Source organism: Rhincodon typus, chromosome 1, assembly GCF_021869965.1.
Source record: "Rhincodon typus isolate 14 chromosome 1, sRhiTyp1.1, whole genome shotgun sequence".
In the NCBI taxonomy this organism is placed as follows: domain Eukaryota; kingdom Metazoa; phylum Chordata; class Chondrichthyes; order Orectolobiformes; family Rhincodontidae; genus Rhincodon; species Rhincodon typus.
Window position 1 is genome coordinate 12,765,658 of NC_063332.1, and position 27,459 is coordinate 12,793,116.

The 27,459-nt window shown below is 41.8% G+C and overlaps 1 protein-coding gene across 1 annotated transcript in view; it reads left to right on the plus strand.

The window, feature by feature from the left end:
- atrn (attractin) overlaps positions 1 to 27,459 on the plus strand; it is a 233,320-nt gene that overhangs the window by 119,324 nt on the left and 86,537 nt on the right. The window contains exons 4-8 of the mRNA XM_048602194.1: positions 3,670 to 3,798; positions 20,929 to 21,134; positions 24,092 to 24,254; positions 25,533 to 25,623; positions 26,346 to 26,593. Of these exons, the coding sequence (XP_048458151.1) occupies positions 3,670 to 3,798; positions 20,929 to 21,134; positions 24,092 to 24,254; positions 25,533 to 25,623; positions 26,346 to 26,593 (837 nt within the window). The remainder of the gene's footprint in view (positions 1 to 3,669; positions 3,799 to 20,928; positions 21,135 to 24,091; positions 24,255 to 25,532; positions 25,624 to 26,345; positions 26,594 to 27,459) is intronic.

Genomic DNA, 27,459 nt, shown 5'->3' on the forward strand with positions numbered 1-27,459 from the left:
CCTGGGGCTACCATTGACCAGAAACTGAACTAGATTCACCACATTAACAGAGTGGCTACAAGAGCAGGCCAGAAGCTAGTAATACTGCGGCAAGTAACTCACCGCCTGACTCCTCAAAGCCTTTCAGCCATCTACAAGGCATAAGTCAGGAGTGTGATGGAATATTCCCCACTTGCCTGGATGAGTGCAGCCCCAACAACACTCAAGAAGCTTGACACCATCCAGGACAAAGCAGCCCGCTTGCTTGACATTGCATCCGCAAGCATTCATTCCCTCCACCACCGACGCTCGGTAGCAGCAATGTGTGCTATCTACAAAATGCACTGCAGAAATTCACCAAAGATCCTCAGACAGCACCATCCAAACCCACGAACACTTCCATCTAGAATGATAAGGGCATCAGACATATGGGAGCACCATCACCTGCAAGTTCCCCTCCAAGCCATTCACTATCCTGACTTGGAAATATATCCCTGTTCCTTCACTGTTGCTGGGTCAAATTCCTGGAATTCCATCCCTAATGGCATTGTGGGTCAACTCAGTAGGAGGACTGCAGCAAAGAAGAAGGCAGCGCACCACCACCTTCTCAAGGGCAGCTAGTGATGGGCAAGAAATGTTGGCTCGCCAGTGACACCCACATTCCACGCATAAATAGAAAAAAAATGTCAGAGCTAACGTTTGGGGTCGAGTGACCCTTCCTCAGACCTAATGGTAGCTAGGAAAATGTCGGTTTATATGCAGAAGACGGTGATGGGAGGGGATAAGGAGTAAATGATAGGTGGGGATAGAGACCAAAGAGAGAACCAAAATTGGACAGTCAAAGTGGGTAACGATCTGTCCAGCAGGGTTAATGGCTGTTAATGGTGTCTAATAATGGGCTGTGTATAATAGCGGACAGGCTGGGGTAAAGACTTGGGAGAGCTCAAGCCTTAACGGTCAGAAGTCACACAACACCAGGTTATAGTACCACAGTTTTATTTGAAATCACAAGGTTTCAGAGTGTTACTCCTTCGTCCACCCCAGTCCAACATTGGCACCTCCACTTTAAGGCCTCAAGTTCTTGAACTCCATATTGAGTCTGGGGCGCTGCAGGCTCCCCAAGTGGAAAATGAGGTGCTGTTCTTCCAGCTTGTGCTGAGCTTTGCTGGAGACTGAGACGTTGGTCAGGGAACAGGGTGGTCTGTTGAAGTGGCAGGTAGCTGGAAGCTTAGGGTCTTTTTTGCGAACAGAACTCGTGTTTTGTGAAGTGGTCACCCAGGCTATGCTTTGTTTCCCCTGCTCCTGCTCCGCAGAACTCATCTCTTCCTACCTTCACTCAGTCTTTTCTGCCTGGTTCAGTCCCTGCCCACATACATCTGCAATCCCTTGGACACTTTAAGCCAGTTTCAGAATTTTCAGTTTGTTGGCTCCAGCCACCTCTACCATGAACGTGCAATCCCTTTACACGCCCACCCTCACCAGGATAGTCTCAGGGCTTTCTGCTTTTTCCTGGAACAAAGGTCTGAGCCGTCTTCGTCCACCATCAGCCTCCTCCGTCTTGCTGAACTTGTCCTCTCCCTGAACAACTTTTCTTTTAACTCCTCTCGTCATCTTCAGAGCAGAGGGGTGGCCATGGGTACGTGCATGGGCCCCAGATATGCCTGTCTGTTTGTCGGGTACATGGGACATTGCTTGCTCTTCCCTATTCCTGTCCCCACCCACAACTATTTCTTTGGTATCAGTGATATCATTGGTGCTGCTTCCCTTGTTTCATTTCTGTCGCATTTGTTCTGATGATGCCCAACTTTGACAAGGGAGTCTCCGAAATGTCCACATTCTTCCTCAACTGAGGATTCCCCACCGCTTGTTGACAGGGCCCTCAGTTGGATCCGACCTATTTCCCGCATTTCAGGCCTCACCCCCCTCTTCCTTTCTGCAACAGTGCTAGGGTCTCCCTTGTCCTCACGTACCATCCCACTATCATCCACATATACAAGATCATTAGGCAGCATTTCTACCACCTCCAGCAAGATGTCGCCACCAGACACACGTTCTGCTCCCTTCCCTTTTCAGCCTTCTGCAGGGACCGTTTGCTCTGGAACACCCTGGTCCACTCTTCCACTCCTGGCACAGCCTCACGGCACCTTCCGCTGCAGCTGCAGAAGGTATAACATCTGACCATCTATTGCTTCCCTCCTCAGTATCCCAGGACCAAAACACAACTTTAGGTGAAAAAACACTTTACCTACACTTCCCACAATCTAGTCTACTGCATTTGCTGCTCACAATGTGGTTTTCTCTCAATGGGGAAACAAAGTGTAGACTGGGTGACTGCTTCGCAGAACATCTACATTCTGTTTGCAACCCTGAACTTCCGGTTGCCTGCCATTTCAACACACCACACCACCCTGTTCTCTGAGCAACGTCTCTGTTTCAGGTTTGTTATAGTGCTCCAGAGAAGCTCAGTGCAAGCTGAAAGAGCAGCACCTTATTTTCTGCTTGGGGACACTGCAGCTTTTGGGACTCCGTATCGAGTTCAATAACTTTTTCGGGCTTGAACTCTCCCATGTCCTTAGCCCAACCCCCACAAACCAGGCCTTGTTATCACATTCAAGACAACAAGGTGCAGAGCTGGATGAACACAGGCCAAGCAGCATCATAGGAGCAGGAAGGCTGATGTTTCCGGCCTAGACCCCTCATCAGATTGTCTGTCACACACCACCCATTGTTAGTCACTAATGGTCTCCACTAACAGTTATTCACCCTCCTAGCCTGATCATTATCCATTCCTTTGTCTGTCTAACTGCTCTTCTGTCTCTTTAGGCTCTATCCCCACCTATCGTTCACTCCTTAGCCCCTCACCCCACCCTATCTTCTGCAAATAAACACCATTTTCCTAGCTACAAAAACAGAAGTTGCTGGAAAAGTTCAGCAGGTCTGGCAGCATCTGAAGAAAAATCAGTTTTGTTAACTGATTTCTCTCTTCACAGATGCTGCCAGACCTGAGCTTTTCCAGCAATTTCTATTTTTGTCTCTGATTTACAGAATCCCCAGTTCTTCTGGGTTTTATTTAATGCATTGTAGTTTGTAAAGATGAATCAGCAAGGACTCTTGGTTTAGGTACAGCTGACTTCAGTGTGATGAGACAGATCGTCCCAATGAAATTAGGCAGATCTGACCGATTGGATAAAAATTTAACTCTGATGGAGAAGAGAAAGTTATGGTGAATTGTTGCCTTTCAGAGAGCAGGATGGTAGGTACTGTGTACCCAAAGACTCCTTGCAACGACTACTCAATTTTCATGTATAGAAATGAATTGGGTATTGGAATTTTGAGTAAAATTTGCTGGTAGCTTAAAGGAAGAATTGGAAGCTGTGAGGATGATACTAATTGATAAGAACAGTACAAAGGCTAAAAGAATCATGAAGATGAATGGCACTTGGAATTTAAAACGGAGAAGTGAGTGGTGATGCTTTTTGGCAGAAGACTGCAACTTTGAACGTGGAATGGCTTCTCCATTTGATTGTTGCCCACATCACCTTAGTGGGATTTATAGACACAGGCGTGCTTAGATATTAAGATGCCCTAGTCTGTATAATTTTTAAAAAAATATGCACTTCGTGACTGATTCAGATTGAGTGCTTCTTAATTTCTAAGGCACAAACTAATTTTCTCCCTTTTCTCCCTCAGTGGCTTAATCGTACCCGAGAAGAATGGGAATGTGACTGTACCTGAAGTTGTTTCAAGATCTGGTTATGCTTTACTGCATTTTTTCAGTGATGCTGCCTATAATCTAACTGGATTCAACATAGCATATAGGCAAGTATCAAACAATATGTAAAGCAAAATAAAGAAGTGTGGAGTAGTTTGCAGGTTCAGCAAGTCTTATTTACTGTGGATTGGTACGTTGTATACTGCAAGAATGAATTCTTCCTGTTTTACTTTGTTAAACTAATTTTAAGGTACTTCAAAGCGGGCAACATTATCCCAACACCAACCCCTATGAGGGTGCTAAGCTCATATTTTGCAGGATGGTATGATGCTCTTTCACTTGTATTCGTGTAAAGTTATATGGTTTTTATTAAGATAAAATATGCTGGCAACATCTAAGTCCCCTGTAGCTATACAAATTTTCTACAATTTACAGGGTATTACACTATTTAAAGAGTAACCGTACAAAAAGTGAAGATGTTAAAATATTACATTTATTGTTAAAATATATGTTGTAAGACACTACTTGGCAAGGCTTGCCAGTTCTGAAGTAGTCCTATCCTTCTGGCTTTATAAAAAGCCCTGAGTATGAGTTATAATATGGGCAGCAGAGATTTTGATGGTAGAAGATGGAACCTGAACAGGACAAAGCTGCCATAATTTCCTGGAGGTGGGAAAAACAAGAATGAAAGTTGCACCACTGAGATAAAACATTTACGATATAGAGTTGCATTTCTGTGATGGGGAATGTACAGAGCTAAAGTACAGCTGTAAGACTGACCTGTATTCGACATTGTGGAAAATTGCTTGGACATGTCCATTTCACAGAAGAAGCAAGTCTAATTCAATTATGTTAACTATCAACGCTTTACTTTGAATTATTGGTAAGGTCATGGAAAGGCTGTCATCAGTGCTTCATTGCCTGACTGATAATTTGCTGTCAATTCTGTTTGGGTTCTCCAAGAACTGTACAGCTCCAGATCTCATTTCAGCCATTAGTCGAAACATAGATTAAAGAACTGACTTCCAATGGTGAAGTGTCCTTGCCACCAAGGCAGCATTTGACCAAGTGTGGCATCATGGAGTCTTAACAAAATTTAAGTCATTGGAGCAAGAAGGAAAGTTCTCCACTGGCTACCGTCATAAATAACAGAAAGAAAATTGATTGTGTTTGTTGGAAGCCAATTATCTTCTCTCCAGAAGCGGAGGAATGAAACTGCAGGAGTTCCTTCCAGTCGTCTTCTAGGTCTAACCATTTTCAGCTGCTTCATTGATGTGTTATCCTCCATCATAAGGTCAGACCTGGGGATATTTACTGGTTGTTGGGCAGTGTTTTGTTCACGATTGTAACTCTTCAGCTACTGGAGCAGTTCATACCGCATGCAGCAGGACCTGGTCAAAAGTCAGATTTGTAACAAGCAAGTAACTTTCACACCACATATATACCAGGCAATGACTATTTACAAGAAAAGAGAATCTGACCATCTCCCCTTGTCATTTTCATAGTATTACCACTGCTGAATTCCTCTCAGTAGCATTATTTGTGCACCATTGACTAGGAAATGAATTGGACTAGCCATATCAACACAAATGTTGACAGTAGTGGTGAGTAACTCACCTACTGACTCTTCAAAAACAAACCTGTTCACTGTGTACAAGGCATAAGTCAAGCGTGACATGAAATACTGTTTGCACGGACAAGGGTAATCTCTAAATCTTTTGAAACTTGGTATAAAATAGGCTAAAGCAGCTTGATCAGCAGTTCACCCATTACCTTTAACATTTTCTCACCAGCTGAGCACAGTGTCATGAGTATGCACTGGCTGTAAGATGCATCATAGCAACTCACTAAGCCTCCTCCTAAAGAGCTTTGTCAGGTCAGTGAAGTGAATGCATGGCTCAAAGACTAGCGTGAGAGAAGTCGGTTCTGGCCTGTGGGACATTGGCATTTGAACTGGGCAAAAGTTGGGACAGTCTGCACTTAAACCTTTCTTATCTACTGTTCCTCTAGACTTTATAAGTAGCAAAGTAGAGACCTCTTTAAACTATAGAGGTGTGGAATCAGGCTTGGGTAGATGCAGCAAATCAAGGAGTAGAGTCAAGACAGTCAAATAGTGGTATGAGGAATGAAGGTTGGAGCAAATCAAGTCAACAATCAAGACTAGATGTTAGTGAGTTAACAAAGAAAAACTTAGAGGCTCTGTACTGGAATACATGCAGCATTCATAACAAAGTAAACTAACCGATAGTGTACATCAAAGTAAATAAATGTGATCTGATAAGCATTTTAGAGAAATGGTTGCATGACGATAGGGATTGGCCCCTGAATGTTGAGGGGTATGTGGCACTTGAGAATAATAGAAAGATCAGTAAGGGTGGAGAGGTAGAACTGTTGATCAAGAATGGCATTTGTGCAAGAGTTAGAGACTATATTGGTTTTGGAAATTAGGATCTAGAATCTGTTTTGGTGGAAATAAGGAACAGAGGAAATAGGCCACTGGTGTGGATGATCTCTCCCACCCACTTCACCACCACCACCACCACCACCAAGTTATCATAATGCAGGCTGAAAGGTGCAACTGATGTTTCTTCTAGTTTGTGATAAAGGACAACAATAATCATGGGCAATTATAATTTGCATATAAATTGGACGTGAAGGGCTGAAGGGATCATAGAATGATTTTGAGATTCTTAGAGCAGCGCATTCTGGGATCAACCGGAGAGCAGATTATATTAGACTCTGTATTCAGTGATATGACAAGATTAATTAATGACTTCAGTGCTGAGGTATATGTAGGTTGCAGTGACCACAATACGATTAAATTTTACATCTATTTTGAAATGGAAGAGTATTGGCCTAAGTCGAGTATTTTAAATGAAAATAAAAGCAACTGTGTGGGATAAAAGCTCAGTTAGCTTGTGTCAACTGGGGTGCTAGGCTAGGGGACAGATCAATTGAAAAGCAGTGGCAGACAATTAAGGGGGCGTATTTCAGAATACTCAGTATAACTACCTTCCTCTTCAAATATTTTATAGAAGGAATACTTATCATCCATGTTGAGAAAAGCTTGAAACTTAAGGAAAAAACAAACAACTGCACAAAGAGGAGTGATAGGCTCAGCTTTCTGGAATTGTAATAAATGACTGGATGAAAGGAGTGGAAGCATAGGAGCAAAATTAGCAGATGACTCAAAGATCAGTAAGAAATTATTTTGAGAAGAGGCCATCAGGAGGTTGCAGATGGATGCAGATAGGTTGTGCATAAATCTGGGTGACAGAGTATAATGTGGGAAAAATATGAAGTTTACTTTGGCAGGCAAATTAAAAAGCAGAGTATTACTTAAATAGAGGAGGACTAAAGAATTTCAAAGTGGAATGTTCTTGTGCATGCATCTCACCATGTTAGTTTGCAAGTACTATTGGTAATTAAGGCTCAGATACGGCTGGAGCTGGGAAGTAAAAATGTCATGGTTGTGAGACAGAGCATTGATGAGAATACACTAATAGCACTGGGTTTATCTGTACCACAAAGACTATAGTGGTTCGAGGTGATAGCTCACCATACCTTTTCGAGAGCTATTAAGGACAGACCATAAACTTCAAGCATTTTCTCTTGCTCAAATCACGCTGAAGCATCTCGACATCCTCCTTACAGCTCACCCTTCCACTCCACTTTGTGGTCTCTGCAAATTCCAGAGGTGAGGTGAGAGTGATAGCCCTTGACATCAAGGTTGCATTCAACCGGGTGTGGCATCGAGGAGCTCTAGCAAAACTGGAATCAGTGGGTATCGGGGGCAGTCTCTTTGGTGGTTCAGGTCATTGCTCGCACACAGGAAGATGGTTGTGGTTGTTGGAGGTCAATCGTCTCTGTAGGATCTCCTCAGCGTAGTGTCCTTGTCATAATCATCTTCAGCTGCTTCATCAATGATCTTCCCTCCCGCATAAGATGAGAAGTGGGGATGTTTGCCGACAATTGCACAACGTTCAGCACCATTCGTGACTCTTCAGATACTGAAGCAGTCCGTGTTCACGTGCAACAAGATCTGGACAATATCCAGGCTTGGACTGATATGCCAGGCTATGACTATCACAAATAAGAGACTATCCAACCACCCCTCCTTGGCATTCAATGGTGTTACCATCACTGAATCCCCCACTATCAACATCCTGGGGTTATCATTGACCGGAAACTCAACTGGACTCACCACACTAACAGAGTGGCTACAAGAGCAGGCCAGAAGCTAGGAATACTGCGGCGAGAAACTCCACTCCTGACTCCACAAGGCTTGTCAATCATCTACAAGGCACAAGTCAGGAGTGTGATGGAATACTCCCCACTTGCCTGGATGAGTGCAGTCCCAACAACACTCCAAGAAGCTTGACACCGTCCAGGACAAAGCAGCCCGTTTGATTGCATTACATCCACAAGCGTTCACTCCCTCCACCACTGATGCTCAGTAGCAACAGTGTGTGCTATCTACAAGATGCACTGCAGAAATTCACCAAAGATCCTCAGACAGCACCTTCCAAAGCAATGACCACTTCCCTCTAGAAGGACAAGGGCAGCAGATATATGGGAACACCACCACCTGCAAGTTCCCCTCCATGCACTCACCATCCTGACTTGGATATATATCGTTGTTCCTTCTCTGTCGCTGGATCAAAATCCTGGAATTCCCTTCCGAACGGCATTGTGGGCCGACTCATAGCAGGTGGACTGCAGCGGTGACACCTTCTCAAAGGCAACTAGTGACGGGAAATAAATGCTGGGCAGCCAGTGACGCCCACGTCCCCGAAATGAATAAAAAGAGCATTTGGAGATGTTACGTTTGATTTCCTCATGCTAATTGTTAATATATATTGTAAGTAACTCGGTTCCTAACACTGAACCTTGTGGTAGCGCCCCAATCACTGTCTGCCATTTGGAAAAAGACCCAATAATTCCTACTCTTTGTTTCTTGTCTGCCAACTTGTTTCCTATCCATTTCAATATCCTACCCCCACTTCCATGTGCTTTAATTTTATACACTAATCTCTTGTATGGAACTTTATAGCAGGCCTCTAAGTACAAATAAACCACATCGACTGGCTTCCATTTATCAATTATACCAGTTAATCCTCAGAATTCCAGTGTGAATACCATTCTGTAAATCCATTCTGACTGTCTGATCCTGTGCTGTTTTCCAAGTGCTCAGCTGTTAATTCCCTTTTTAATGGCTGTAGCAATTCCCCCATTAGTGATGTCAGGCTCACCGGTCTATATTTGCCTCTTTTTTTTTTTTTCTCTGCTTCCTTTCTTAAATAGAGGGGTTACATTAGCTACCGTCCAGTTTCTAGAAAGTGTTCCAGAATCTATAGAACCCTGAAAGATGACCGTCAATATATCCACTATTTCTGGGAATGTGTCCTTGAGTACTCGGATGCAGATTATCAGGTTTTGGGGATGTATCGACCTTCAATCCTGTGTATTTTTCAAATGCTATTTCCCAGCCAATACTGACTTCCTTCAGTACGTCTCTTACAAAACTGTGTTCCCAAACTTTTCTGGTATTCTACTTGTGTCCTGCTTTGTGAACAAATTATGTATTTAATTGGTCAGCCATTTCTTTGTTCCCCATTATGAATTCCCCTGTTTATGGTTGTAAGAGACCAAAATTTGTTTTCACCAATCTTTTTCTCTTCACGTACCTGTAGAACTATTTTAATGTCAATTTTTATGTTCCCCCAAGTTTACTCTTGTAAAACGAAGGTACAGAGGTTATGACACAAGTGTTGGTCTCAAATAAACCTTCCAGGTGAACTTCTGATTAATTTGTACTTTCAGTTTAGTCTCATATACTTGCTGCTCATGATGTAGGCATCTGTGTTTTGGAGAAGTCCAAAATGGCCTGCTTCGACACTGCTGGGATTCTATGGGAAAAAAAAAAGCAGATTAAATGACCACTTTGCAGAGCATTTCAGTTAGGTTTGTGTGCATAACTCATTCTTTGGTGATCTGTCATTTTGAGACTCTGCCCTACTTGTACCTTCTCAATGCTCACTGTCTATTCCAATGAGGACAAGTATAAATTCAAGGAACAGGACCTCATTTTTAGTGTGCACGTTACAAGCTTTTGTACCCAACGTTTGGTTCAAAAATTTTGGATAATGACTTCTACCCCATTTTAATTCCCTTCTCTGGCTGCTGTTCATTCTATTTACGTTTTATTCTTCATGTTCTGACCTATTGGTTTATTTCTTTAGTTATTGTTTATTCTTGTGTCTTCACCTCTATTTGCCATTTAATCTCTTGTGCCTTGCACCATTTCTCTTGTTCTTACCCCGCAAAAGCAATTTGCTACTTTCTGAATTTGCTTCAAATATTGTTTCTAACCTTTGCCAAATGCTCCCTGATGTTTGACTATTTCAAGCATTTTCTAATTTTGTTTTTGAAAGTTAGTACTTGGCAATCTTTCTGAAACTGCTTCACTGTGGATGCATACTATCTCAATCTTGTGATCTTTTTAGCTTACTTTGTTCGTGGATATTGCATATTGACATGGGATTAGAAGTAGATGCTTTAAAATGTGAGCTTCAAATAGTTTGCAGATGAGAATTAATGGGATGAAAGCATTCTGTGCGGATGATTTTTAAAATTATTCTCAGCGTATATATTTGGCTTGTTTCAAAGTAGTGAAATGTATTTTTTTAATTTGAATTAATCCGCTTTCAATTGCAAATATTCATTGAATGCTTCTACCTTTTGGCTAAAAAATAAGTAACTGGATTTATTTCTAAAAATAAAGAAACTTTTTTGTTTATTGAATTTTATTTGTGACCTATTAATCCATGTGAAATACTTACATCTGGCTTGTTCAAATTGGAGAAGTAAATGTAAATAAATGGGGATAAGCCTGCATGTGGTTTGTTCAAAGCTAAATGCATGTTTCTGCAGGTTGACTTATCCAATAACAAACCTCTTTTCTTGTTACCTGTCCTCAGTGATGTACAAGTGTCCAAGGGATTATATTTAATTTAGTTTCTATTATTTGTGTTTTCAGTCTTGTATTAAAATTCTGCTGTTTCAAATGATTCAGGATGTCAGCAAAATCTGACAATATTTCAGATATTATGACAAGTACAATGGACATTGAATGAGAAGAAGTACACGGCAGGAACATTTTTTTGATTCATAATTTTTTTTATGCAACGAGAAGCATGCACAGCTGAATTTAATTCAACGTGTTAACTAAAATTGATAATATATGAACAGTTGAACAGATTTTTGTTATTTTTCATTAACTTTAGTTTGCCAATGCAAACTGTATTTCCTGGACAGATTTGCATTTATACAGCAGATTTCATAATTAGAATGTTGCAGAAAACATCCTGTTGCATTGTTCCGTGTACCTCGCATCTCTGGTCTACGTTCTCTTACGAGTGCCATTACTCCATTGTTCCCAAGACAGTCACATCTTGCAAGTTGTAAAATTCTGTATGCACATTTGTTACTGGTATTACAACAAGGGGCTGGTGTTGGCCTTCTGTTTTATAACTAGACTAATCCAGAAACCCACGAAATATTCTAGGACCTTGGTTTGAGTCCTGACATTGAATTCAATAAAAATCTGGAGTTGAGTCTGATGATGACTGAGAGGTTGTTGATTTTTCAGAAAGACTCATTCACTCATCCTTAAAGGAAGGAAACTGCTACACACTTGGTGACTCCAGACCAACAGCAATGTGCTTGACTCTAAACTGCCCTCTGGATGATTAGAGATGGGCCAGCCGAGCTACACCCACATCCTGCAGTTGTTTTAAAAAAAAATTTAAAACCTATGTTAAGTCAGGGGAAATTAGTGAAGGTTGGGTGTTTATGATTTTTCACTGATTTGAGCCTGACATCAGTGGTAAGCAAGTTATTGCAGAGGATACTGAGGGACAGGATCAACGAACATTTGGATAGTCCAGGTCTGATTCGGGATAGTCAGCATGGATTTGTGCGTGGGAAGTCGTGTCTGACAAATCCTTGAGTTTTTCAAAGAGGCAACCACGAGGGTAGATGAGGGCAGGGCAGTGGATGTTGTCTATATGGACTTTAGTAAGGCCTTTGACAAGGTCCTGCACGGCAGGCTCGTCATGAAGGTTAGCTTGCATGGGATCCAGGGAGAGCTAGCTAATAGGTCCCAGCAAAATTGGCTCATTGATAGGAAGCAGAGGCTGATGGTTGAATGCGGTTTCTCAGACTGGAAGCCTGTGATTAGTGGTGTGCCACAGGGTCGGTGCTGGGACCTTTTTGTTATTTGCATAAATGATCTGGATGTGAATGTACAAAGCATGATTAGTAAGTGAGTGGATGAGACAAAATTAGGAGGGATTGTTGATAGCGAATAATGTTATCAAAAATTAGAGGGATCTTGATCCGTTGGGGAAGCCAAAAGCAATTCAATACCAATAAGTGTGAGGTGTTGCACTTGGGGAAGTTAAATCAAGGTAGACCTTTATACCATAAATGGTAAGGCCCCGAGGAGTGTTGTGGAACAGAGGGACCTGGGAATAGAAGTACATAATTTGTTGAAAGCAGTGTCACAGGTAGACTGGATGCTGGCCTTCACCAGTTGAGGCATTGAGTATAGGAGTTGTGTTACAGTTGTACAAGTTGTTGGTGAGGCCACACATGGAGTATTGTGTACAGTTTTGATCACCCTGTTTTTGGAAAGACATAGTTAAACTGGAAAGTGTGCAAAGATTTATGAGGATGTTGCCAGGACTGGTAGGCCTACGTTATAGGGAGAGGTTGGCCAGGATAGGACTTTATTCCTTGGAACGTAGGAGAGGGGTGACTTTACTGAGGCGTATAAAATCACGAGGCGTGTCGATAGGATGATTGCATATAGTCTTTTTCCCAGGGATGGAGAATTGAAAACTAAAGGGCATAGGTTTAAGGTGAGAAGGGGAAGATTTAGGAAGGACCTGAGGGGCAACTTCTTCACTCAGTGATGCGTCTATGGAATGGGCTGCCAGAGAAAGTGTTTGAGGCAGGTGCAATAAAAACATTTAAAAGACATTTGGATGGGTACATGGATGAGAAGGCTTTAGAGGATATGGACCAAAAGCGGGTAATTGGAACTAGCTGAGTGTGCACCATGGTCAGCATTGATCAGTTTGGGCCAAATGTCCTGTTTCCATTACTCTATGATTCTCTGATTTATAAATGAGGGAATTGTTTAAAATAGTGTAAAATGCAAACCTAGTATGGATTATATAATTAAGCTTGCACTGATTCCAGTGTAGTAAATTGGTTTATAGATATATACTTGCTGGTAGCAATTACATTTGTAGCCATGTAATGGAACATTACATTAAGTATCTCATTTCACACCTCTGTTGCCATCACCACTCTACACATGCATCTTGTTCTCTAGTTCTCAGTGTGTTACATGTGCACCAGGCTGTATAAAATTTTCAAGTTGACCAACCAACAAACCTGAGCAGTCTGGAGATGCAAAAACTGAGTATTATTATAGATTGTAGTTTTAGTATTGGTTTTATTGGGGGCAGTTGGTAAACTTCAAAATGTTCCTTTGTGTGGGGTAACTAAAGTGTTGATAATTGCCACTCAAGTTTTAGCTGTTGGCAATTAACGTGTAACTTATTGCTAGCATTTAATGCATAACTCATTGTGCTGTTTTCATTTCTCTGAAGTTAATGGAGCTCTGACCAGTCTACCTTGTAGCTAAAAGATGCAAGTTGAGATATTATCATAACACTGACACATATAAATTAAGCAGAGTGTGTTTAAATGCACAACTTTTTGTTTTAAACGGTGGCATTAGGCAAGTGAAGCAGCCAGTTTTTGTGCATTAGTGTCATTACTGACATTAAACTTTGTTTTTGCTGGTGATGGTTGATGATTTAATATAGCTTCCTCCTCTTGATTGAGAGTTTGGATTGTTTATTAGGCACTAGAATAGGCACCATCCTTCAGCTTTGTGTTGTTAAAGGAAAAGTATTCCCAGTAATACAAAGTCCCCTGCGAACTGCACTGAAGTGCACGTAGGAACTTAGGAACAGGAGTAGACCATTCAGCCTGTCAAGCCTGCCTCGTTATTCAATTTCATCATGGTTGATCGAACAATTCAGTGCCTTTTACTCATCCCATTCCCAAAACCCTGTACGCTACTGGTAATTGGAAATCTATCAATCTGTACCTTAAAACATGCTCAAATGCTGTCTGTGGTAGAGAATTCCAAAGGTTCCCACCCCTCTGCGTAAAATGCTTTCTCCTAAGTGGCATTCCCCTTATTTTTAAGTTGTGTACCTGGTTCTAGATTCCTCAATTGGGATACATTTTACTTGCATCTACCCTGTCTTTTGCCTTGAAGTATTTTGTAAGTTTCACAGAGAACAGCTCTCATTCTCTGAACTGGACAATACAAGCCCAGTTTGCTCAGTCTCTCTCAGGATATTTCCCGCAATCTTGAGCAAGTCTCATGAATCTTTGCAATCCATGTATGGCATAATATCTTTCCAGAGGTAATAAGGTCAAAACTATGTGTAGTACTCCAGATATAGCCTAACTACACTTGTACAGTTGAAGCAATATTAAAAATCTCTTGCAGTAAAGACCGGAATTCCATTAGCTTTCCTTGTAGCCTGCTGCAAGTGCATGTTAGCCTTCAGTGATTTATTGACAATCCTATCTGGGTCCTTTTGTACATGTACATTTTCATGATATGGATGAGGGAATTGACTATAAAATACCATACAATGTCATAGAATTTAAGAAATACTGTTAGTTTTTCCTACCAAGTGGCGAATCTCCTAAAATAGAGAATGTATGTAGCAATGTAGAAAAAGGAGCAGGTGTGGGGCATTTTACCCTTTGAACCTGTTCCACCATTCAGGATGATCATGGCTTATCATCCAGCTCCGTACCGTGTTCCTGCTTTCACCCCATGCTCTTGGATCCCTTTTGACTTTAAGAACTATATCTCCTTTTTTTTCTTGAAAACACTTGGTGTTGGCCTCAACTGTTTTCTGTACACCACTGTCGAGATAAAGAAATTTCTACATGTCTCAGTCCTAAATGGCTTATCCGGAATACTTAGACTGTGACCCTTGGTTTGGGACCACCCTTCTTGCATTTACATTGTGTTCTCCTGTTAGAATTTTATTATGTTCTGTGAAATCCTCCTTCATTTTTTCTAAATTCCAGTGAAAATAGTCGTAACTAATCCTGTCTCACTCGTTAGTCCTGCTGTGTCAGGAATCCGTCTCCTAAACCTTTGCTGCATTTGGGTGGCATAGTGGCTCTGTGGTTAGCATTGCTGCCTCACAGCGCCACGGACCTGCGTTCCATTTCCCCCCTCGGGCAGGTGTCTGTGTGGAGTTTGCATGTTCTGTGTGGCTTTCCTCTGGGTGTGTCAGTTTCCTCCCACAAACTAAAGATGTGCAGGCTAGGTGGATTGGCATGTTAAATTAGTCATACTGTTCAGTGACGTGGAGGTTAGGTGTGTTAGCCAATGAAAATGCAGGGTTATAGGGATGGGGTCAGGGACAACGGGTCAGGTGGGATGTTCTTCGGAGGGTCAGTGTTGACTCATTGAGTCGAATGGCCTGCTTTCAGTATATGGATTCACTGTATGGATTCAGCGATTCTGAGCAATCCTTCCATAGCTAGAACATCTTTCCTCAAATAAGGAGACCAAAACTGCGCGCACTACTCGAGTTGTTGTTTCAGCATAGTTCTGTACAATTGCAACAAGGCATCCTTACTCCTGTACTCATTCTCTTGCTATAAAGGCCAACATACCATTTGCCACCTTCATTGCCAGCTGCAACTACACTCTTACTTTAAGCAACTGGTGCACAAGGGCATCCAGGTCTTGTTGCACTTCCCCCTTTCCCAATCTGTCACCATTCAGATAATCCGCCTTCCTGTTTTTGCTGCCCAAGTTAATAACTTCACATGTATCCACATTATATTTCATCTGTCATGCAGTTGCCCACACATTCAACTTGCCCAAACCATACTGTAGCATCTGTGCGTCTTCCTCACAGTTCGCTCTCGCACCCAGTTTTGTGTTACCTGCAAACTTGAGATATTGTATTCAGTTCCCTCATCTAAATCATGAACGCTTATTATGAATAGCTGGGGTACAAGCACTGATCCCTGTAGTACCGCACCAGCCTCTAGGCAATATGAAATGACCCAATTATTTCTTCTTTGCATCCTGTCTGCCAGCCAGTTCTCTTTGCATGTCAATGCTCCAGTTCTCCCCCCAATCCCAGGTGCTTTAATTTTGTGTGTTAATCTCTTATGTAGGACCTTTAATGAACACCTGAAAGTCCTGAGGTTACCACATTTGGTGGAATCCCCTTATCAATTCTTACTAGTTGAGCTCTTGAAGAATTCCAGTACATTTGCTAAGCAAGATTTCCCTTTTGTAAATTCATGCTGACTCGGTACAATCCTGTCACTGTTTTCCTCGTGCTCTGCTATTCGCTCTTTTCCTTTCTACTAGTGTCAGGGGAGGCAACGGCCTAGTGATATTATCGCTGGATTGTTAATCCAGAGACCTAGCTAATGTTCTGGGGACCCGGGTTTGAATCCCCCCATGGCAGATGGTGGAATTAAGAATCTAATGATGAATATGAACCCATTGTCGATTTGTGGGAAAAACTCATTTGGATCACTAATGCCCCTCTTACGGAAGGAAACTGCCATCATTACCTGGTCTGGCCGAGATGTGACTCCAGACCCAGAGTAATGTGGTTGACTGTTAACTACCCTCTAGGCAATTAGGGATGGGCAATAAATGCTGCTTAGCCAGCGATGCCCTCATCCTGTCAATGAATAAAGGAAAGAAAGAAAGAAACTGGTCGATAATTCCCCACTTTCTTTTGGCCTCCTTTTTAAAATAGTAAAGTTACGTTAGCTTCCCTCAAAACTGTAGGAATTGTTCCAGAAGCTAAAGACTCTTTAAAGATGGCCATCAATACCTCCACTGTTTCTCGAGCACGTAGATTATCAGGCCCAGGGGATTTGATAGGCTTTAATCCAATCACTGTGCCCAATATCATTTCCCTACGAGTACTGATTTTCTTAACGCTTTCTCTGAATTGTCCTTTTGTGAAGACAGAACCAAAATTTGTATTTAATTTGTCTGCCATCTCTTTGTTCATCATTATAAGTTATCTGTTTCTGATTGTAAGGGTCTTAGATTTATCTTTGCTATTTCTCTTCACATGCCTACAAAAACTTTTGCAATCAGTTTGTATGTTCTCTGCAAGCTTACTCTTCTGCTCTGTTTTTACCCTCTTAATCAATCCCTTTGTCCTCCTTTGCTGAAATCTATGCTGTTCCCAGTTGTCAAATCTGCTACTCTTTTTGGCCAATTTATATGCTCCTCCTTTGGATCTAATACTATCCCTAATTTCCCTTGCTAGCCATGGTTTGGTCACCTTTCCAATTTTATTCACAGGCCAGACACAAATGAACAATTGTTGCAGATCCTCCATGTACTCTTCAAATGTTTTCCATTACTTATCCACTGTCATCCTTTTAAGTCACTCTCCCCAATTTATCGAAGCCCACTTGTCTCAAACCATAGTGGCTGTCTCGAGTTGGATTCAGGACCTTAGCCTCAGAATCAACTATGTCACTCTTCATGTTAATGAAGAATTCTACTGTAATATGGTCTTCGCATGGCAAAATGCAGTTATTCTGTTCTCACTATACAATACCAGTTTAGGATGGCCTGTTCTCTAGTTGGTTCCTCAATGTATTGATCCAAAAATGATCTCATATTCATTCTTTGATTCCTCCTCCTTGGTATGGTTACTGATTTTGATTTGCACAATCTGTATGCAGATTTATGTTAACTGATTACACCAGTATTGTTATTGCTTGTGTCTCTAATTTTTTTGTTTAATGCCTTCTCCAGCACACCAATACAGTTTAGCAGTCAATGGACAGCACCAATTATTGTTTCCTGCTCTTTGATGTTTCTGAGCTACACGAATGTCGACCCCACTTCTGGAGATAATATCCTTCCTCCCTATTGCATTTTCCTTCCCTTTTCCGAGCACGCAAACCCAACACCTTTTTTTGTCTGACCACCTTAAATATTGAGTACTCCTTGATATTCGTTTGCCATCCCTGGTCACCCTGAAGCCACATAGCGAATTCCACTATATTGTGTGTTTACATCAATGAACTCAATTCATTAACTTGATTTTCAATGTTCTGCGCATTAAGACACAAGGCCTTCAGCTTCGTCTGGTATAAGCATTTTTAGTCCTGTTCACATTATTTTGCACTATGGCTTGAATTCTCTGCCTACCATTTTCTTATTTCCCATTCTATGTTTTGTTTTTGTTTTTGCTCTTGTTTCCTTCTCTGTTGTCTCCCTGTATGGCTTCCCATCTCCCTGCCAATTTAGTTTAAACCTTCCCTGACCACACTTTCAAATACATACCATCTGTTCAGTTTTTCCAGGTGCAGCTGGTCCAGTTTGTATTGGTCCCAATTCCAGGGCCACAAGAGGCTGCATTTCTCCAGCAACGTGTTCATCTGATGTATCTGGCAATTTCAATAGAGTGGCATGGTGGCTCAGTGGTTAGCACTGCTGCCTCACAGCGCCAGGGACCCGGGTTTGATTCCACCCTCGGGTGACAGTCTGTGTGGAGTTTGCACATTCTCCCTGTGTCTGCGTGGGTTTCCTCTGGGTGCTCTGGATTCCTCCCACAGTCCAAAGACGTGCAGGTTAGGTGGATTGGCCATGTTAAATTGCCCGTAGTGTTCAGAGATGTGTAGCTTTGGTGGGGTTGGGTCTGGGTGGGATGCTTTGTGGTTCGGTGTGGACTTGTTGGGCTGAAGGGCATGTTTCCACACTGTAGGGATTCTATTAAAAAAAATCTCTTAACAGGTGGCAATGGTCGCAATCCTGGGATCAAAACTGTTGAGATCCTACTTTACAACTTGCTTCCTGAGTCCATGGCCTCTGTTTTCAGGACCGCATCCTCTTTTTTAGAAACCTATATGTTAGTGATTATGGCATGCATCAATACCATCTGTTCACCCACTCCAAATGTCCTGTCGACATCCTGGCACCTGGGAGGCAACATGCCATCCTTGAGTAGAAATAGAAATTACCAGAGAAACTCAGCAGGTCTAGCAGCATCAGAGAAAGCAGAGTTAATGTTTTGAATCCAGTGTCCCTTCTTCAAAACTAGTAGCTTGAAAAATGATGGTTAAAAAGCTGATATGAGGACCAAAGTTGTGTGAAGATGGGAAGGCTGTGTTGAATGCAGCCCACGTGATGATAGGGCCTGGGGTGTGGTGGTATCTGGATGTGTGCAACTCCAACCATGCTCGATAAACTCGACACCTTCCATGCCACAGCAGCCTGATATGATTTATCACCATATCCCCAAACATGCAATTCCTTTTAAGGCCATTACCCAGTGTAGCCATAATGTGTTCCATTTACAAGCTGCACTGTGGAAATTCAAAAGACTTCTTAGACAGCACCTTCGGTACCCAAGGCAACAACCCTCTAGAAAGATGAACAGCAGATATATGGGAAGACCACTTACAAGTACTCCTCAAAGCCAAGCCAGTCGTCATCTTGACTAGGAAATATATCACAGGCAGTGTTCACTGTCGCAGCGTCAAAATCCTGGAGCCGCCGTGCCCCCGCCTCCCCAACAACATTGTGGGTATGACTACTTGAAATGGACTGCAGCTGCAAGTAGGCAGCTCACCACCACCGCCACCCTGAAGACATTTGGGAGCAGGCACTAAATGCTGGCCCAGCCAATGAAGGCCGTGTCCCAAATCAACAAAACAAATTGAAATCTGTAGTTTCAAGTCTGTGGTTATGTTAAGCTCTTTGGGGTGATTTAATCTAATATCCTGCTGCCCTTCACCCCCATGTTTGTGTGGTCTTGCCTTAAAAATGTAGCTGTCTTTATGAAGAATTTCCTCCGAAAACTCTCCCCTTGTTATTTAAGGAACAGTTTTGATACGTATCTTAGCCATGATATAATTGATTTGCACAACAGGCCCAAGATTCTGAATTTCTGACTCCTTTTCCTTACATTCGTAATTTGTATTTGATGCATTGTTATGCATTACCCAATCAAAAGATCAGCATCCTCCATGAATTTAGAAAGCCCTGTTAAACTTTTTGGTTTTTATCTGCTTAAGTGGATCTAGTCTTAAACTGTCAGTAATGGTGAAGACCGTCGCTGGTGCAAGCGTTGTGATTCTGTGAGGTACGATGCTTTCTTTTGGAACATGGGACTTTGCAGCTGAAGTAGATGATTCATCCCTTCACACCTGCCCCATCATTCAAGAACACCATGGCTGTTGTGGTTGTGTGGTCTCCATTCCACTTGCCTGTCTGCAGCACACCCCCACCCCAAAAGAAAACCTTGACTTTCTTTTGTATCAAAATTCATTTAACTCACCCTTCATTAAGTTGAGTTGACTGTCCTCTGGTTTTATTTCCCAAAGCAATTTTGATTCCCATGACATGGGTAGTCCTTGAAAACAGTGTCTCCATATTGCCACCCCGCTTTGCTTCAAGAGAGGTGATGGCCTAGTGATATTATTGCTGGACTGTTAAACCAGAGACCTAGATAATGTTCTGGAGATCTGAGTTCGAATCCCACCATGGCAGATCGTGGAATTTCAATTCAATAAAATATCTGGAATTAAGAATCTAATGATGACCACGAATCCATTGTCAATTGTTGGAAAAACCCATCTGGTTCATTAATGTCCTTTAGCAAATGACATCTGCAGTCCTTATCTGGTCTGGCCTACAAGTGACTCCAGACCTACAGCAATGTGGTTGACTCTGAACTGCCCTCTGGGCAGTTAGGGATGGGCAATAAATGCTGCCGAGCAGAGACACCCACATCCCGTGAATGAATTTTAAAAAAAAAACTTTGCTAACTCGTATTACAGCTTCATTTACAGTCCAGTAACTTGGTCGAAAGCCACTGTGAGGAGATAGTTGTTTTCTTGTTGTTTTCTTGCTAAATTGGGTGCAGCATGTTCTCATTTTGGTGAATTGACATTGTGTGCTTTGAGGAGCTTGAGTCCAAAAGTTACGCGTAGTTGTTCAAGATTTTTTGGTTAAGATAATGTTGGAGTGGACAACTTTAATATTAAATGATTTTTATCTTTATTAGTTAATTGTTCAGTTTTAAAAAATTAAAGTTTTTATTTTTGCTTTTAAACAGTATCAATTCCTGCCCATTCAACTGCTCAGGCCACGGAGAATGCCTGGCAGATGCTGACAACAGCACTGTGTACTGTGTGTGCAATGAATACTGGAAAGGAGAAGCGTGTGATGTCCCTTACTGCAAAGACAATTGTGGGTATCCACATCATGGAAAATGTGACCTGAATGATACCAAAGCATGTATATGCAATGATAGCTGGCAAGGTAAGTCTCTGTATGAATAATTGTACAAGAGAAAGAAACAGTTGTGTGATTTATGTTTTCCACTTCCTGCCCTACCTCTATTTTCTTCCCAGTATGACTGCAGGTGCTGAGATTTACCATTTAATTACTGCAACAACTTAGCGCTGCCAGTTTAATATAGCTCAGATGGGGGCGATTTGGCCAATAGAGTCTGTACCTGCTCTCCAAGAACATTCTAATTAGTCCTAATCCTTTGCTGCATCTCCAGATCACTGTGTGTATCTTCGCCATACATACATGATGCCATTCACATTATCTTATTCTAAGTTAAGAAGCAAGCGTTTGTGATTCTGTGAGGTACGATGCTTTCTTTTGGAACATGGGACTTTGTAGCTGAAGTAGATGATTCTGCCCACTTGAGAATCCAACTTTCCCTTCCACTGCCGCAGTCCCGCTCTGGGCTTTCCAGCCCTCGCCATGCTGCAGCCATTGTCTCACCGGTTTGCTCTCGCTGGCCCATTCTTGATGCACTGCCATTGCTCCAGCCCATGCTTGATCTGCTGTCACTGCAGGACACAACCCACGCATTCAGCTCTCGCACGTGGTTCCCAATAGCGACCCGGCTCCTTGTATGCATCATTGAATCGCAGGAATTTAGGACTTGGGAGCAGGAATCGGCCATTCGACGCTTCGAGCCTGGTCCACCAATCAATAAGATTAGGTTCGACGTAGTGTGATCTCTGCTGAATGTCCTTGGCTGCTTCCTGTAATCCTTGATTCCTTGTCCGTCAGAAATCTACTCAAGCCATAAATAAATCCACTGGCAAGATCAGCGACAATGAGACTTTGTTTGTTTGTTTGTTTGTTTGTTTGTCCATGAAAAACAAAGTGAGAAGAGAAATGATCAAGTTGCGTAAATTCATGAGGGATGTGGAGAGATCACACAGCAGTCATCTGCCTAAGGATAGGTCCTGTGCTATTTCTCCATGTCTTGTGCTCTTGTGCATCTTTCAGTTTCTCTTGGAAGCCTCTTGTTTTCATTTAAGATGTGTAATGACTGCCACAGTCCTTCAGATGAAGTCCTCTCTCCATTGATGATAATCTCCATTGTGTCGTGTGGCGCAACTGTCTTCAATCCCTTCATCAATGACCTACCTTCCTGAGTGATATGGTCAGTAGTGTGGATATTCGCTGATGGCTGCACAGTATTCAGCACTGTTCGTGATTCATTAAAATACCGAAACAGCCAGTGTTCAAATGCAATGAATCTGAATGGTATCCAGGCTTGTTCTGACAAGTGGCAAGTAACATTCTTGGTCATGCTAAATGTGGTAGATTCTGAATGGATCGAGCAACTCCAGACTTGGCGTCCATTAGGTGCTGTGGGCCATCAGCAGAATCCTACCCCTGCACAATCTGCAACTTGATGATCTGACATATCCTCCACTCCACCATTACCATCAAGCCAGCAGATCATCCCTGGTTGAGTGGAGAGTGCAGGAGGAAATGCCAGTAGCAGTGACAGACATACCTAAAATTGAGGTTTCCATCTGGTCAAAGTACAAAGACATGGTACGGTGGCTCAGTGGTTAGCGCTGTTGACTCTCGGAGCTGGGAACCGAGGTTCGGTCCCACCTTTGGGTGACTTTCTGTGTGGAGTTTGCACATTCTCCCAGTGTCTGCGAAGGTTTCCTCCCATAGCCCAAACATGCACAGGCTTGGTGGATTGGCCATGGAAAATTGCCCATAGTATCCAGAGATGTGTAGGTTTGGTGGAATAATCATGGGGTAGGATGAGGGGCGGGCCTGGGTGGAATGGTCTTCAGAAGGTTGGTTTTTTGTTTTGTCTTTATTCATTCACGGGTGAGGGCATCGCTGGCGAGGCAGCATTTATTGCCCACAGGGCAGTTGAAAGTCAACTACATTGCTGTGGGTCTGGAGTCACATGTAGGCCAGACCAGATAAGGATAGCAGTTTCCTTCCCAGAAGGACATTAGTGAACCAGATGGGTTTTTCCAACAATTGACAATGGATTCTTAGTCATCATTGGACTCTTAATTCCAGACATTTATTGAATTCAAATTCCACCATCTGCTATGGGGGGATTTGAACCCGCGTCCCCAGAACATTATCTGGGTCTCTGGATTAACAGTCTCGCGATATTACCATTAGGCCATTGCCTCCCCATGGACCTGATGAGTCAAATGGCCTGCTTCCACACAGCAGGGATTCTGTGATCCTACAGAACAGAGCTTCTTTGAAAGTCCTATCATAGGTAGATGGGATGGTTAAGAAAGCATTTAGCACGCTTGCCTTCATTGCTCAGATCATTGAATGCAGGAGTTCGGATGTCATGTTCAGGTTGTACAGGATGTTGGTGAGGCCACTTTTGGAGCGCTATGTACATTTCCGGTTGTCCTGCTATAGGAAGGATATTATTAAATTGGGGAGGGTGCTAAAAAGATTTACAAGGCTTTTACCAGGACTGAAGGGTTTGAGTTTTCAGGACAATTAAAAGTCAACTACGTTGGTAAATATCTGAATGCACATTTAGAACTGGATGAAGACAAGTTTCCTTTCGTAAAGGATATTGGTAAACTAAATGGGTTTTTACAATAAATGTGTTGTTTCATAGTCGCAGCTTGTTGCTGTGGATGTTGGCTAGTAAATGTTAATATGGGAGTGGCTGATAATAAATTAGAGGTTTGTTCCCTCGCTATTGCCGAGTACTTGTGTGAGGCTGGTGGTGATGTTTATTGTATTACTGTCTATATTCTACAATGTGTTATTGCTGGTGAAGTTTGAGTGTTTCTAAAATTTGATTTGTTTCTTTCAATATTGAATATTAATGAGTTAACTTTTCTATGTTCATGGTAACAAAAATTTGATGATTGCTTGGCTTTGAAATATATTTTTATCTTTAATGGGTGGCCATGCCTTCCGCAAACATGATGATTGTTTTAAAAAATACTCTCCAGGTCCTGACTGCTCATTGCCTGCTAATCAGCCCTTTTGGGATTGGAAAGAATATGGGGTACCTATGCTCGCCCGGGCATCTCATAAGGCTGTCGTCAGTGATGATGTCATGTGGGTTATTGGAGGCTACGTGTTTAATTACTCGGAGTACCAGATGGTTGCAGCGTGAGTAAGCCAAACCTTGGCACTACTTTAGGACTTTTTAAGAACTCTGTTTTTGTTCGGTTTGTTGACATTCTCATGCTGTAGTCTCTATTTTCTGAACTGACTACCTGACTCCATTCTGTTCGAGCATTGCAGAAACCTATTAACAACTGTCAAAAAATATACTTGGTATCCTTTTCATGCCAGTTTTATTTATCAGTCTGCAATTGTGTTTTGTTTCACAAGTTTTTAATCATGATCATATCCAAGCTTAGCGTGACAGGTCTGCCTGAGTTTGTGCAATTGGCAGCTTCAACTTGTGCAAACATGCTGTTTCTTAGTTATCATTCTTGAGATGGCCTCATCTGTTAAAATAAAAACTTGATTATGAATGTTCTTAATAGTAATGTTCTGCTTTGCAAATTTATCAGGATTATGTTTACTTGATTTTTTGCTTAATTCATTGCTATTTATTGTTCACAAGTTTGATTAATGAACAGAAATTTTGTTAGCGAATGCCCCCTGCTGGCTGTGCAGTGTAAATTAATTTAGAATTTTGATCATGTCTTTGTAGAGCAATCTTGTTTTATTTAGCATTTCGTCAATGTCTAGAATTATAGCGTACACAAAATTTGGTTAGACCCCACTTGGAGTATTGAGTGTAGATCTGGGCACCACATTTTAGGAAGAATATGTTGACCTTGGAGGGAGTGCGCGTAGGTTTATAAGAATGATACGTAGACTTCAGGGGTTAAGTAAAGAGGGGAGATTATATAAACTAGACATGTTTTCTCGAGCGTTTATAAGGTTGAGGTGCTATATCAACGTCTTTAAGATAGTAACAGGAAAAGACAAGATAGATAAACCATTTCCAATGATTGGGGATTCTAGAACTCAGGGTAAAACATTAAAAATGAGTGTTAGACTATTCAGGAGATATGTTAAGCATTTTTAAATCTGAGGGAGATAATACCTTTGCTTAACAAAAATTTAAGAGGTATGGACAGAAGGCAGGAAAATGGAGTTTGGTCACAGATCAGCCAAGATCTCATTGAATGGTGGAACAGGCTGAAGGAGCAGAATGGATTACTCCTATTTTTATGTTCCTATGACTGAAAGATTGGATGAAGGATCGTGCTAGCTTGCAGTACAGTGATAGCAGTAATTTACAATTCAGTGTTCCCTTCCTTCCTCTGTCCCAGATTTGTTTTAATTTTGCTTCAGATTGTATTGGAAAATCCAGGCCAGGCAGTAATTGGAATGGATGTAAGTTTTTATTTCTGTGCTTTTTGCTCACAGATATGATCTGAGGGATCTGAAATGGTTTCCATTGAATAAATCTGCAAATGTGGTCGTTGGGAGATATGGGCATTCTGTGACTTTGTACAAGGTAACAGATGTATTTCAGAACAAGAAGCTTGCACTGTTCCTAAGTTTTGATGGTTGTTTTAAATGTACAGTTTGCATGTGGTAGTACTTCTGGTGTTGTATTTGGGCTGTGCTGTTGCTGCATCTCCTCTATCTCTGGTGTGCCCTGAGCTCCCAATAACAACATGTGCCTCCTGGAAATGGATTATCAGATGTCAGTTGCAAACTGATATGAGCCGTACTGTGCCACTGTGACTCAGTAAGTTTTTATATGTTGTGTGGAAGTTGACCATGACTTGTTGAGTTGAAGTGCTTCCTTGACAAGGAGATATCTGTTGGGTTTATCCACTTGAAACAATTTATCAGGCTCACCAATACTAGCAAACATTATTTGACATGCTAGTTTGTTGTTTCGAGCTAGCTCTTAGATTGCATCCTGCACAGATATTATCAGGTCAGAAATCACATGACACGAGGTTGCTGTTGGACTATAACATGGTGTTGTGTGATTTTTGACCTTATCCAACCTGGTCCAACACCAGCACCTCCACATCACAGATATTATAAAGTGCAGAAGATTTCAGTTACTTTATTATATCTGAAATTAATGAAGCCAATTAATTGAAACTGATTTTACCTTGAGTATTCTACTCCTATTACGTCTGTCTAATTTGATGTTCCATCTTTATTCACATCCAAGTAATTGATACTGATGTTAATTTAGTTTTTCCCCTAACATTTTAGGATAAAATTTATATGTATGGAGGTAAAATCGACTCGACAGGGAATGTCACAAATGAGCTTTGGGTGTTTCACAGTCAGAACCAATCATGGATGCAGCTGACTCCAAAGGCTAAGCAACAGTATGCAGTTGTTGGCCACTCTGCACATATTGTGCAGTTGAAAGATGGTCGTGTTGTGATGTTGGTCATCTTCGGATACTGTCCGCTTTATGGATACATCAGCAAAATACAAGAATACAATCTTGGTGAGTACTGTTACGACCAAGATGGAAGCAATGCAATGTCTCTATCTAGTCCCATGCTGCTGCAAGTTGCAAAATAAATTTAGTTTGTTTATCCAACTCCCAATATGGCAAATAATGTGCTTTCTCTGTTAGATTCAGAATCAAACAATTCGTCAGCCTGGTTTATTTAACGAACACATAATTATTGATTCTGTTAGAAAAGAAAGTTGCAACAGCTGTTTGGTCCCCACAGTTTGTGGTATGAAAATAGTCCCCCCAAATAACACAGAACATACTGAGTCAAACAGCACAGAAACAGACCCTTTGGTCCAATCAGTTCATGCCACATAATCCCAAACTAAACTAGTCCACCCTGCCTGATCGTGGCCCATATCCCTCCAAACATTTCCTATTCATGTACTTAGCCAAATGTCTTTTAAACGTTGTACATACATAAGAACATAAGAGCTAGGAGCAGGAGTAGGACGTCTGGCCCTTCGAGCCTGCTCCGCCATTCAATAAGATCATGGCTGATCTTTTCGTGAACTCAGATCCACTTATCCGTGTTCTCACCGTATCCCTTAATTCCTTTATTGTTCAAAAAAAAATCTACCTTATCTTTAAAAACGTTTACTGAAGTAGCGTCAACTACTCCACTGGGCAAGGAATTCCATAGATTAACAACCCTCTGGGTGAAGAAATTGCTTCTCAATTCAGTCCTAAATCTGCTCCCTCTAATCTTGAGGCTATGCCCTGTTGTCCTAGCTTCTTCTGCCAGTGGAAACATCCTTTCTACTTCTATCTTATCTATTCCCTTCATAATTTTATATGTTTCTATAAGATCCCCCCCTCAATCTTCTGAATTCCAATGAATATAATCCCAATCTACTC